Source organism: Salvelinus alpinus, chromosome 5 (genome assembly GCF_045679555.1).
Source record: "Salvelinus alpinus chromosome 5, SLU_Salpinus.1, whole genome shotgun sequence".
Taxonomy (NCBI): Eukaryota; Metazoa; Chordata; class Actinopteri; order Salmoniformes; family Salmonidae; genus Salvelinus; species Salvelinus alpinus.
In genome coordinates, this window is record NC_092090.1 from 20,977,574 (window position 1) to 20,991,465 (window position 13,892).

Genomic DNA, 13,892 nt, shown 5'->3' on the forward strand with positions numbered 1-13,892 from the left:
TGTCCTCTTTATATTCATTAGCCAGCCTGTAGACCTCAGACAGAGAGAGAGAGAGAGAGAGAGAGAGAGAGAGAGAGAGAGAGAGAGAGAGAGAGAGAGAGAGAGAGAGAGAGAGAGAGAGAGAGACCCTACAAGGCAGCATATGAACACCCAGCCACATCCACCAGAGATGAAAGTCAAAGTGTTTCATTAAAGTACCATATTAATAATGATGTACATTAAAACAGTGCATGAGTCATTTAGGTTACATCAGAAGCCTGGTGTGGGGAAGTGTGGCATGGACCCTCCTGTCAACAGCCCAAGGGATGATGGAGAGATGGAGGGATGGAGGAAAAGAGGGATAAAGGTACATAGTAAAGGTACATTGGGATAGATGGAAGGAAATATGTAGGAATGGAAGGATGGAGGAATGGAGGTACGTGGTGATAGGGAACGGTGAATAGAAAGGGGTGCAAGTAATGGAGGGGTGAGTGGAAAGAGCGAATGGAAGGATGGATAAGGAGAGGGGAATAGGGAATAGAGGGATGGTGGATAGAGGGACAGGGGAATAAATACATGAGGAATAGAAGGATGGATGGATATATTGAAGGGATAAAGTGATGACGTAGAAGGATGGAGAGATGGAGGGAATAAATGAAGGATAGAGGGATAGGATGGGGACTGAATGTTGTAGAATAAATGTTGTAGATCTTAATGTTTTTCCTCATAATCCTGGACTATCGGACCACCATTTTATTACGTTTGCAATCGCAACAAATCATCTGCTCAGACCCCAACCAAGGAGCATCAAAAGTCGTGCTATAAATTCTCAGACAACACAAAGATTCCTTGATGCCCTTCCAGACTCCCTCTGCCTACTCAAGGACGTCAGAGGACAAAAATCAGTTAGCCACCTAACCGAGGAACTTAATTTAACCTTGCGCAATACCTAGATGCAGTTGCCTTCCTAAAAACTAAAAACATTTGTCATAAGAAACTAGCTCCCTGGTATACAGAAAATACCCGAGCTCTGAAGCAAGCTTCCAGAAAATTGGAACGGAAATGGCTTCCAAACTGGAAGTCTTCCGACTAGCTTGGAAAGACAGTACCGTGCAGTATCGAAGAGCCCTCACTGCTGCTCGATCATCCTATTTTTCCAACTTAATTGAGGAAAATAAGAACAATCCCAAATTTATTTTTGATACTGTCGCAAAGCTTACTAAAAAGCAGCATTCCCCAAGTGAGGATGGCTTTCACTTCAGCAGTAATAAATTCATGAACTTCTTTGAGGAAAAGATCATGATCATTAGAAAGCAAATTACAGACTCCTCTTTAAATCTGCGTATTCCTCCAAAGCTCAGCTGTCCTGAGTCTGCACAACTCTGCCAGGACCTAGGATCAAGAGAGACACTTAAGTGTTTTAGTACTATATCTCTTGACACAATGATGACTGTTTCAAGGACAGCTTTTTTCCATCTACGTAACATTGCAAAAATCAGAAACTTTCTGTCAAAAAATGATGCAGAAAAATTAATCCATGCTTTTGTTACCTCTAGGTTAGACTACTGCAATGCTCTACTTCCCGGCTACTCGGATAAAGCACTAAATAAACTTCAGTTAGTGCTAAATACGGCTGCTAGAATCCTGACTAGAACCAAAAAATGTGATCATATTTCTCCAGTGCTAGCCTCCCTACACTGGCTTCCTGTTAAGGCAAGGGCTGATTTCAAGGTTTTACTGCTAACCTACAAAGCAATACATGGGCTTGCTCCTACCTATCTTTCCGATTTGGTCCTGCCGTACATACCTACACGTACGCTACGGTCACAAGACGCAGGCCTCCTAATTGTCCCTAGAATTTCTAAGCAAACAGCTGGAGGCAGGGCTTTCTCCTATAGAGCTCCATTTTTATGGAATGGTCTGCCTACCCATGTGAGAGACGCAGACTCGGTCTCAACCTTTAAGTCATTATTGAAGACTCATCTCTTCAGTAGGTCCTATGATTGAGTGTAGTCTGGCCCAGGAGTGTGAAGGTGAACGGAAAGGCACTGGAGCAACGAACCGCCCTTGCTGTCTCTGCCTGGCCGGTTCCCTTCTCTCCACTGGGATTCTCTGCCTCTAACCCTATTACAGGGGCTGAGTCACTGGCTTACTGGTGCTCTTCCATGCCGTCCCTAGGAGGGGTGCTTCACTTGAGTGGGTTGAGTCACTGACGTGATCTTCCTGTCTGGGTTGGCGCCCCCCTTGGGTTGTGCCGTGGCGGAGATCTTTGTGGGCTATACTCGGCCTTGTCTCAGGATGGTAAGTTGGTGGTTGAAGATATCCCTCTAGTGGTGTGGGGGCTGTGCTTTGGCAAAGTGGGTGGGGTTATATCCTTCCTGTTTGGCCCTGTTCGGGGGTATCATCGGATGGGGCCACAGTGTCTCCTGACCCCTCCTGTCTCAGCCTCCAGTATTTATGCTGCAGTAGTTTATGTGTTGGGGGGCTAGGGTCAGTTTGTTATATCTGGAGTACTTCTCCTGTCTTATCCGGTGTCCTGTGTGAATTTAAGTATGCTCTCTCTAATTCTCTCTTTCTCTCTTTCTTTCTCTCTCTCGGAGGACCTGAGCCCTAGGACCATGCCTCAGGACTACCTGGCATGATGACTCCTTGCTGTCCCCAGTCCACCTGGCCGTGCTGCTGCTCCAGTTTCAACTGTTCTGCCTGCGGCTATGGAACCCTGACCTGTTCACCGAACGTGCTACCTGTCCCAGACCTGCTGTTTTCAACTCTCTAGAGACCGCAGGAGCGGTAGAGATACTCTTAAGGATCGGCTATGAAAAGCCAACTGACATTTTCTCCTGAGGTGCTGACTTGCTGCACCCTCGACAACTACTGTGATTATTATTATTTGACTATGCTGGTCATTTATGAACATTTGAACATCTTGGCCATGTTCTGTTATAATCTCCACCCGGCACAGCCAGAAGTGGACTGGCCACCCCTCATAGCCTGGTTCCTCTCTAGGTTTCTTCCTAGGTTTTGGCCTTTCTAGGGAGTTTTTACTAGCCACCGTGCTTCTACACCTGCATTTCTTGCTGTTTGGGGTTTTAGGCTGGGTTTCTGTACAGCACTGAGATATCAGCTGATGTAAGAAGGGCTATATAAATACATTTGATTTGATTTGATTTGACTGAGGGATGTTTGCTCTCACTTGTTCTCGTTGCTAGAATCATAACGAGGAGTTGGATCATGGTCGTTCCCGTTGACATCATAACTCGCCAGCTGGTCCTGGAGAGAGAGAGAGAGAGAGAGAGAGAGAGACAGAGATAGAGGGACAGAGACAGAGAACGAGATAGAAAAAGAAGAGAGAGAGAGACAGAGACAGAGGGACAGAGAAAGCGATAGAAGAGAGAGAACACGAAGAGAGCAACAGAGAGAGACAGATAGAAGGAGAAAACAAAGCACGTCTTGCTCACTAAAGGACATAAAACAGAAAAGGAAATATATTGCCATGGTTTTTCGCCATTTCAGTCATATCTCATCTCGTGCACTATTAAAGAACCAGTGACAGATTGGAACCAACACCGGCCATAATTTAGAGACGTATTTCAATGTGTCAGGCACAGAAATGAAATTTGTCCGACAAAGGTGGTGTGTTGTTATGGCCTCAACAAATACTAGCAGTGTAGGTGTCTTGTTTTTGTGGACGTACCCTTTCACACAATCGTACCAAACCAAACTGTTCTGGCCTGGGTATTTTCTTTTCACATTATCCTTTCCAGCAACTAAGGTGGTGGTGGTGGTGGACGTTTTGTTATTATCTGTGTTATATTCTGTTCAATTCTTTATTCATATCCATTAGGGATGGGCACTGATATCAGTTGTAATTTTTCATTTGACAGCGATATCATTTTGGAATTTATAAACACTTTACTTTACTGTAGCCCTTTCAAAACATGAACATCAATCACCATTCAGTTCCCACTGGGCAAAACACAACCCAAAACACAACCCCAAAAAAATGCGAATGCATCCAATGAGTTTTCAGAGTCACAAGCTTGATGTAGTCATGATGTGCTAGGAATATGGGAACAAAACTTTTGACTATGTAAAGAGACCCCAATAGTATACTTACATAGTTCTGTGCCAGGTCAGGGTGGTTCCTCTCGATGCCGTCGTCCAGGATGGTGACCACCACGTTCTTGCCCGTGTAGCCTCTCTGCCACGCTGCCAGAATGTTCATCTCTGACCGACAGCGATTGTTCTTGTCCGTACAGTGCTGAGGAAGAGGACCACAGAGGACACATACAATGTTAATAGGAAACAGAGGAGTGGTCAGACTGGGGTCCTATGTTAATCAGTACGTATATCTGTCATGTCAACCGATGTGTCACTGACAACCTAAAAATGAAAAAGAAGTTATCTTTATTCAACAGCAATGGCTTGGTTGTCCTTGAGTTTGTCATTTTTTCATCTTTGCATCCCACTTCCTAATTTGAATGTGAGGACATTGAAGAGCAATTTTTGTTCCACTCAGATGAGTGAAACTGTCTGGAAGGATACTAGGGTCATGTTAAATAGGTACAAAAGGTTTTAAAACAGAATTAATCTGGGAGGTACAACCAGATATTGTCCAGTAGGAACAATGATTTTCATTTTCTGTTGTAAAACGTTTTGATAAGGTGTGCCCTTCTGATGTCACCCAGCATTAGGGTGATGTGAGACAAACATGACCCTGAGTATAGATTCTCCATCCATTATCGTCTCTCTATATGTAATATCACCCAATCCCCTCCAACAGATCTGGGTTCACATCATGTGTTTTCTGTCAAATACTTTAGCAGCGCTTGATTTAGCTTGTCTGGCACAATGGAACAGAAAAGGCCTAAAAGTGTAAACCCTGCCCATCTGGCATTCCAGGCAGGCTTAATCTATCAAATGCTCAAAGTATTTGAGAGAACCAGGTCTGGATCCAAACCCAGTATCACAACCCAGCACTTCCCCTACATTTACCCAGCCCACGTTTCTTAAAAAGCATTAGGATTCTGCCCCTTGACTCCTATTTTTAGTATGCATGTTAAACACTCGCCCCAACAGACTCTGGCATGAGATATAGGATAAAGAGATATACAACGTAAGCTCTGTGAGAGAGAAACCATTATAGGCCATCTGTCTGTTTAAAAATGTCTTCTCCCACAGAATGCCAAAGCGGAGGCCCATCCCCAGCATAGACTACGGTTACATTCCTGCCATGTAGTGCACATTCAGGTAGTGAATCATTTTACCCACATCCATCGCCTCTATAGCATCTAATCCATCCTAACCCCAGATTTACCCTGAGCCCTGAGAAGTTTGGACACTTCTCCCAAGTTGACAACAGAACTGCAGGCTCTGGACAATTTCACACTTGAGTTCCTACCCAAAGCTCTTATCGTCAACCTGGTTTAATTACTAAAAGACGACCGGACCATAGCCGCAGAGATGCATTAGCTCAAGTTTGTATTAGACTCGTGTGGTGACAAAAACATGTTCAGGGAATAGTGGTGCACCTTAAACAGGGGTATCGATGCTGTCAAGGGGAAGTGAGGGCACTCGTTTGGGCCCGTCCAAAATGGCTCTCTATTCCCTAGATAATGCACTACTTTGACCAGGGACGATTAAAGTTTTCCATTGCGTGCCCTAATGAATATGACCCTGATTTTCATTTCAGCTAATTATTTATTATTTTATTCAATTATTTCAAGTACTACTACATATATGACTCCAGTGAGGATAGATGGTAGACATGTAGTGTACTTACAATATACCACATGTTGGACCATTTGGGGTCGTTGAAGTGGACGAAGTTGGGGTCAGGGCTTCTGGTGTCCCTTTGGATGTATCTCTTTACTCTCTGCTTCACCAGCTGCTGTTGGACCCAGTCAACCTAGAAAAACATCACACACACACACGCGTGCACACATGCACACCCACACAGTAGAGACCACAGGGACATTGTGGCTTGCTTAAGCGACTCCCAAGGACGGATATGGGAATGGAAATCACAGGTGAAGTTTTACACACATTAACAAACAAACACGTTTGTCGATTTGCAAATTGGAATGAATGACAATGTATCTGTCCCAAATGGCACCCTGTTCGCTATGTAGTGCACTACTTTTAACCAAGGCACATAGGGCTCTGGTCAAAAGTATTGCACTACATAGGGAACAGGGGGCATTTGGGAGCCATCCTATCTATTCTTAATCCATGTGATAAACACATTCAAATGCAAATTCACAAAGCACCTTGCATACGTACACACTCCGTTTACGTGCAGTGCAGTCCCAATTCAAAGACGTGTTTTAATTGCATGTGGTGTCTGCATGCTCCGATTCAGTGCATGCCTTCATAGCAGTCTCAAACCATTGCATATTAGGAGTTAATTGTACACAATGGGCCCGTTTCCCAGACACAGATTAAGCCTGGCCATAGACTTAAACGCATGCTCAATGGAGAATATCAATTGAAATAGCTTTAAAGTCCAGGACTAGGTTTAATCTGTATCCGGGAAACGTGTCCTATTTTATTAACTACTGTATATAGCCTACTGTAGTAAGTCTGACCAGTGGTTGTGGAGGAAGGCCAAGAAACCATATAGATGCCGTGTTTAGATTTCTCTTCTTGATAAGTTATGTTGTGACAGCGGTTGGTGGTTGGTGGTGAAATCACACAGGCTGGGGGGGGGGCAGCAAATCAGAGGCCTGACAGAGGTAAAATTGGTTTCTAGGCATCAGCCCCAACCTTTCATTTAAACACACAGGGCTTAGAGCGTGATATGATCAGGATGAGCTCTGTTGAGGAGCTTCAGACTTTGGGCTTCGGCTTTTATTACTCTTGAGATCCTGCCTGTCTGAGTGAGATAATCTCAGGGAGAAGGCCAGAGGAGAGGCTCCCCAAACAGCTGTACTTTTATTCTTAAAGCTGCCTGTAGGCTAGAAGTGGAGGGTGGAAGAAGGCCTCCAGTAATACCTGATGGGCCTGATGTGATACGGGTGATGGGTACATGTATCTATGTATCTATCCAAGTGTATCTGTCTTGAGGTTCTGATAGGATTTTGATTGGATTGCCTTCTCTTGGTCCCTGATAGTGTGTGTGTGTATGTGTGTGTGTGTGTGTGTGTGTGCGTGCGTGCGTGCGTGCGTGCGTGCGTGCGTGCGTGCGTGCGTGCGCGCGCGTGTGTGTGTGCTTGTGTCAGTCTCTCTGCTTATGTTTCATCCAGACAGAGTAAATGACGAGATCTGGGCATGCAGAGAGAGAGACACTTGAGTGGAAAAATAGTCTGTCAACTATCACTATGTTAGGTATGTTAAAGACCCAGCTCTGTGTGCGGCTGCATCTGTAAAACAGCTGGGCTGAAGTGGTCGAAAGAACAGAGGTACAACACTTTCTGGCGACAAAAAGGATTTGAACCCCTAACCATTACCGTATCCATAACACTAGCTCAACCCTTGCGCCTAATCTTAGAAGATGGGATCTGCATTAAGGGAAACAGCGCCGTCCGCCCCAGCACTTTTGTTATTAGTTTTGTTTGGTGGACTAAACAGAGGTGAGGTGTGTTGAGCAGAGTGGTCAACACTAAAAACAACAGTACATATTGTGCTGTTCTACTGCCCCTGAATGATGCTACTTCTTTGTTGTTGTGCTTCTACACCTGCATTGCTTGCTGTTTGGGGTTTTAGGCTGGGTTTCTGTACAGCACTTTGAGATATCAGCTGATGTACGAAGGGCTGTATAAATACATTTGATTTGATTTGTAACACGCAAAACCGATGTGGCACTTTCACCATTAAGGATTCCAACTTTAAAGGGAAATTTCACTTCAAATATGAAGTTTAGCTCTTTACCATTAAATATTTCATCTGTCTGCCACATTTCTAACCCAGAGATATAAGTCAAAATCTGTAGCAGAGCACAAGAGCTGATGATGTCACAGGCTTGCATTCCCCAGTAGGCTCCTGCTACAGAAGCAAATATCAACAGCTGTCTCAGTGAATCAACTACAGCCAAGCTAAGTGGAAAATCATGTACATTTGAATTTCGAGGGAACTATCCCTAAGCTCATGCACTTGCTCATCTTTTGTGACTAACGTTATACTGTTGTGACTATGTATTTGCCAGTGGATGCTGGTGGGAGGAGCTATAGGAGGACGACATTGTAATGGCAGGAACCGAATAATTGGAACGGAGTCACACATGTGGTTTCCATATGTTTGATGTGTGTGATACCGTTGCATTGATTCCTCCTATAGCTCCTCCCACCAGCCTCCTCTGGTACTTGCTCATCTGTTGCTCCCGGGTTGCTGTTGGTGATAACAGACCTGGCCGTGACCCCGCTCTCCGAAGGTGTCTCAGGGGGAGTTAGGATATGCAGAAAACACATTTCCAATTCACACATGCTTAATAATAGACTTGTACATGTGTGAAATAGGAGAGATATACGCAACCACCAAACTATTATTACTACCAATCATCCTTTCTAGCATTCACCTTAGAAGTGAATCAGAACTGTTCACTTAGTAATGTATTGATGTCAAAGGGAGACTATGGGCTCTATTTTAACAAACCTAACACAATGGTAAATCCATCTTTGCTAAATAGGTTAACTTGAACCCATTTGCCGTCCACATTGTTCTAAGTAATTGCATGGCTTCAATAGAATTCACACTGATATAGGGACTAGGTCTACAGTACATTACATTATGGCTGAGCATGGACATGCAAAACATTGTCAATAAGCCAGATTAAATTCATTATTGATAAGGCCTAAAAAGAGAATGAAACAACAAAACGAAACAACAACTTAAAAAAAAAGGCTATGTCACACTTACAGGCACCATAATTTCTTCCCTTGGGCATATAATATTAAAACAATGCAGACTATGGAGGGTTTTACACACATCCACAACGTGACCTGCGTGCTAAAATAATGTGGGCCTGCCTACAATGCAGAGATAAAAAGGGAATGTCAGCTCACGGTTTTACTCCTCTCAAACTTTACATTTTAATAAAGCTTTGGTGATTAAGATTTATTTCCAAGCGGTCTCAGGAGCCAAACCCTTTATTGACAGTCTTGACTACTTTGCGATTGATTTGGGCAGAAAAAAAGCCTTCATTGAGAGGAGGCTATGCTTGGTTTTTAAGCAAATGAAACAAAATGGGAAAAAACACGTTTTTTTAATGTTTCAAAATAGGAAGTATTCAGACTCCAAAAGCACATCAGGCTACTCTTGTTCCATGTTCATATGGGCAGTGTGCGTCACGGCTGGATAGGCTGCATTTCTGCTGTCAAAAGTCATGTCATAACCATCTGCGTTACTGCTGAAACCAGCTTTTGGTTGGTCTTAAATATCCCTACCAGCACTGCCTGAAATTAGCACTTTGGATCATGTTTTTAAGGACACGCCTCAAATATTTCCACCCGCCCATCTGAGTGTAAGTGTGCTGATGTTTGACAGGTAAATTGGCGAACCTGGTGTTAGGGCTGGAAAATGCAAATGCTCCGGTTTTCACATGACGAAATTGCAAACTAAAATGCGTTTGACACTAGCGCCGCCTTAATGCCAGCCGAAAATAGACCACTATGTGAAAATTCTAGGTTAGGATTCACCCTGAGTAACTACCAAGCAGATGTCTCACCTTTGGGTCCATCTGGATGAAGGAGTGAGCGCCCCTAGTGGAGAAAGCTGCTCTGCGCACCACTCTGCTGTGGTGGAAATGGTAATGGTCCTCCAGACTCCCGATCTGGACAGCAACAACATGAAAACAAACAGTAGGGTTGTAGCGAGAAGAAGAAGAAGAAGAAGAAAATACACTACAATCTTTACAGTATACATAAAACTGATGGTTCTGGGCAGCAGACAGGGTAATGCCAGGTTAAATCTGCATTCTACAGTACAGTGAGATATAAAGTATGCAGTGAGCAAGAACAAATATAATTGTATTGTGTGTTACTGTCTGTACATCAATGCAAATCGATATACGGTACATGATATTGGTTATCTAAGGATTATGGTACCTAAAACCAAACAACCTACATTGTTTTGAGAAAGAACATGTTTGCACCGGTATCCAACAATGTGAAGTTTGTGAACACATACAGATGTAGGACATTAATGTGAGCCAGTTTGCTACAGCAGGAAATGAATCATGCAGCAACAGGACATGTTAATTATTATGTGGATTATAATTCATGGACATTTTTGTAGGGGGTTGATACAATTTTTGTAAGGGAAAATCGAGCCTGAATTTTCAAAGTTGAAATTACAAACTCAGAAGCCTTTTTAAACCTCAAATAAACAAGTTTTTTTCTACTGCAACATGGTGATTAAATTAAGATCCTACATTTGTACAGAAGGACTTTTTCTGCAAATGTTGCTTACTCAGAGGAAAATAACTATTTCAAATCCAAAGCACGTGAAGTAATAAATACGATTTTTTTTCTCTTGTGACTTTGCACCAAAAATGCGGGCAGGATTCCCAGAGCACATGTGCACTTCTGGCACTGAGCCGCGTTATTATCTGAACCAGGACTTCTTTAACACTCTCTCTCTCTCTCGCTCAACCTTTCGCTACCTCCCTTCACCTCTTTCCCTCTGTCTTGTTCTCACTCATTTGCCATTTCACCCTCTTTCTCTCTCTGTCTCTTGCTCTATATGTCTCCCCCCCTTATTTCAACTCTCTCTTTCCCTCTTTCTCTCTCTGTCTCTTGCTCTATATGTCTCCCCCACTCATTTCAACTCTCTCTTTCCCTCTTTCGCTCTCTCCCTTGCTCTATATGTCTCCCCCACTCATTTCAACTTTCTCTTTCCCTCTTTCTCTCACTCTGTTGTTCTCACTCCATTTATCCCCTCTTTCTCCCCCTCTGCCTTTCCCTCTGCCTTTCCCTCTGCATTTCCCTCTGCATTTCCCTCTGCATCTCCATCCAAGTCTGTCAGTTCTTAGGAATTTGGAATGATTGCCTAGATAGCAAGCTGAGTGTACACAGTCGCTGCAGATATAAAATGTCACAACATAAAAGGTCAAAGGTCCATTGAATAAACTTCAATTTCAGATATCACACTTCTCTGAATCATGCAAACACTGTGTCAAACCTTATACCCTGAATAAATGTCTCATACTGTTAGGCTACAGTAGTTATGTGGGCTACGTCCGTACTCCTAAATGACTTGTTATCCTCAGATTCATGTCAATAATCTATAGAATATCTACTGCTTTCTTTTCATTGTAAGAAACCCAGCTCCCCCATCCACAAGCATGTCATCTTCACAGTCTGCATGAATTCTGCAAGGCTATCTATCACCTGTCAGTAAATTCAAATGAAGATCCGTTAGGAAGTTCCATAGGGGTGAATCCCAATGGGAGACAGACTAAAATGTCAAGACCACATTATCATTTATTGCAGTTTATAGCATGTGGTCAACTTCAATAAGAAGGCTGCAACAGAAGCCCTGCTGTGGGACACTCCTCTTAAAAAGAATCTGGATAATCAATGCATTACCCCCTGGGTAGGATTGTAAAGGCCTATTATGGCTAAAACAAGAGCAGAACAAATCCACTATTATAATTAAGTAAACCCATTCCAGTCATGTATAACATCCTTAAAGTGAAAACATCAATGGTGTACCAAGTTGGAATGTAGTCCTTTTCCAATTTGGGAAATGAAAATGACCCAATATTACGGAATTTGGGCACTTTCTTTTTTGGCACAGCGCCATTTCCAGTGTTGATTATCGTGCACAAGCCTACTGTAGTCTACAACACATTGTATAATTACAGCGTCATGTTTAGTCTCGTTGTATATGGACAGTGCAACGTGACCATTGCCCATAAGTCAACGGCCCGAAAAGAAGGTACTTCAGTGACGCTGGTGCGTGTGTGTTGCCAACTGAAAACCGCGGTGTAACTCTGAAAGCTGTACATTTGGCGCCGGGGTTCAGGTGCTTGCCAGACACCGGCTAATAATCGCACACGTCACTTTTCTTTGATTCCTCTATGAATGTCTCTGCATTATGATCGACAAATCGCCAGACTACTGTATCAAAGTTCAGCAGCTGAACTCGACAAAACATTAGACTATTGATCCGCAAAGCAGAAAGAGGGAATCACAACAGGTCAGGCTGCACAATATAAAAACACGGTAATGGTCTTACCTGTCCATAATTATTATAACCATATTTAACAGCTAGTTTATCCGCTTCTTCTTGTCCCCCTGCAATACGCACTGCCCAGTGATTTGTATAAACGTTCCGAGGGGCCAGCGACTGACAGATTTCTAAAGTTGATAATATCAAAATAAAAAATAAACACATTTTGGTGTCCGAAACTTGTCCTACAACATCAGCTCTAGAATAAGGGATAAAACACATATCTAAAAATATAACACGCATGGACGCTCAAATTAGTCAATCGTCAATCCAACTCCATCAGAAAAAGCATGCTGTTTGTCATAAATCCATCATGTCCGAGCGAAATTTACAGCCGGGTTGACTGATATTTAATTCCTTAAAAAGTTGAAAATATGAACCTCAGGCGCCAACCCTTATCCCGCGCTAGCGCTCCTCTATATGTACGCACAAGCACCAATAGCGAATGCCATTCATGCGCAGCCTATAGCAGCGGAACACACTGGTAAAGAGCCCGTCTGTGAGAACATCAAAGCCTCACTCATAGGGGATCGGTAGTAGCCCACGCCTCTCCAACCAGCGCTATAATAGGAGCACGTCGCTCGGAAGAGTCAATGCGCTACTGAACAATGGCATAATTCCTCTGCCTTTGGCTGCTGCAACAATATGCAAATGAATTATTCAATAAACGACCCCAAAGTCCAATGATCTTAGAGAAATAAAGAAAATATTGATACACTTGTCATCTGACTGTCAAGTAGGCCCTGTCTCTTGAAAACAGTTATGTTGATAGAAGACATTGGAGAGTGAAGAATGAATAACGGTTGAATAATGCAACATCCTGTCTATTTGTCAAGACTGCTGCTCTGCCATAGGCATACTGTATGGAAACATAAACTAGGAACTGCAATCAATCATTGTGATTGTGTGTCTCTACACAGCATGACAAACACACACACACGTTTTACCACACATATACACACACACACACGCACACACACACACACACACACACACACACACACACACACACACACACACACACACACACACACACACACACACACACACACACACACACACACACACACACACACACACACACACACACACATAGTGTACTATGTAGAGATTAGTAATGCTCCATGTCGGGAATAACGGGCCATATGAGACACATCCTATATAGATAACAGTGGTGGCATTGTCCCCTTTTCTCATTTAAAACAACGTTTGGGATTACAGCATATCAAACACCCACTGTTTTTAAATTGGGATTCTTTTTCTCTGTTTGAACGAAAAATAGCTCATAAAAAAATTATTGCAGCCAGATTTTTGGGGGGATATTTACAATGCTGATATGAGAATAGTCATTATTAACATCTTTACCAAGGCCATCTGTTCTCACTTTGGAGTTAACATAGAAGACCAGAACATTTCCATTCCCAAACCTCTGAGGGGGAATCATCACTGCGTCCCAAATGGCACCCTATTCTCTACATAGGGCTCTACTTTGACCAAATATACATGCACTACATAGGGAATAAGGTGCCATTTGGGATTTAGGATGCAGTCATCCTAAATGAATCCCAATATTTGTTGCTGATTGCCACTAATTGTTCTGGCTTTGACTGAATCTGAATGCTGTTAAGGTTCTGTTGTGATCAAACTTGGACCTGTACTGAACGTCCCCTTATGGTACCAAGGTAAACGTCATGTTTTAATGTTCTTAGAGCATTCTAAGAATGTCTGTGGGATAACTTCTCGCT

General features: G+C 43.1%; 1 protein-coding gene across 4 annotated transcripts in view; it reads right to left on the reverse strand.

Moving 5' to 3' along the window:
- The window catches only part of pcsk6 (proprotein convertase subtilisin/kexin type 6), an 86,690-nt gene extending 74,007 nt beyond the window's left edge, over window positions 1-12,683 (reverse strand). For 2 of the 4 annotated variants that reach the window (XR_011674987.1, XM_071400888.1), the window contains exons 1-5: window positions 12,154-12,683; window positions 9,641-9,745; window positions 5,762-5,887; window positions 4,097-4,240; window positions 3,173-3,249 (exon numbers count right to left, since the gene is read on the reverse strand). Coding sequence is in view for 3 of the 4 variants with exons in the window: in XM_071400888.1 (XP_071256989.1) it covers window positions 3,173-3,249; window positions 4,097-4,240; window positions 5,762-5,887; window positions 9,641-9,745; window positions 12,154-12,390 (689 nt within the window). In the remaining variant the exon portion in view is untranslated. The remainder of the gene's footprint in view (window positions 1-3,172; window positions 3,250-4,096; window positions 4,241-5,761; window positions 5,888-9,640; window positions 9,746-12,153) is intronic. The other 2 variants (XM_071400886.1, XM_071400887.1) reach the window with 2 other exon arrangements.
- Window positions 12,684-13,892: the final 1,209 nt, after the last annotated feature.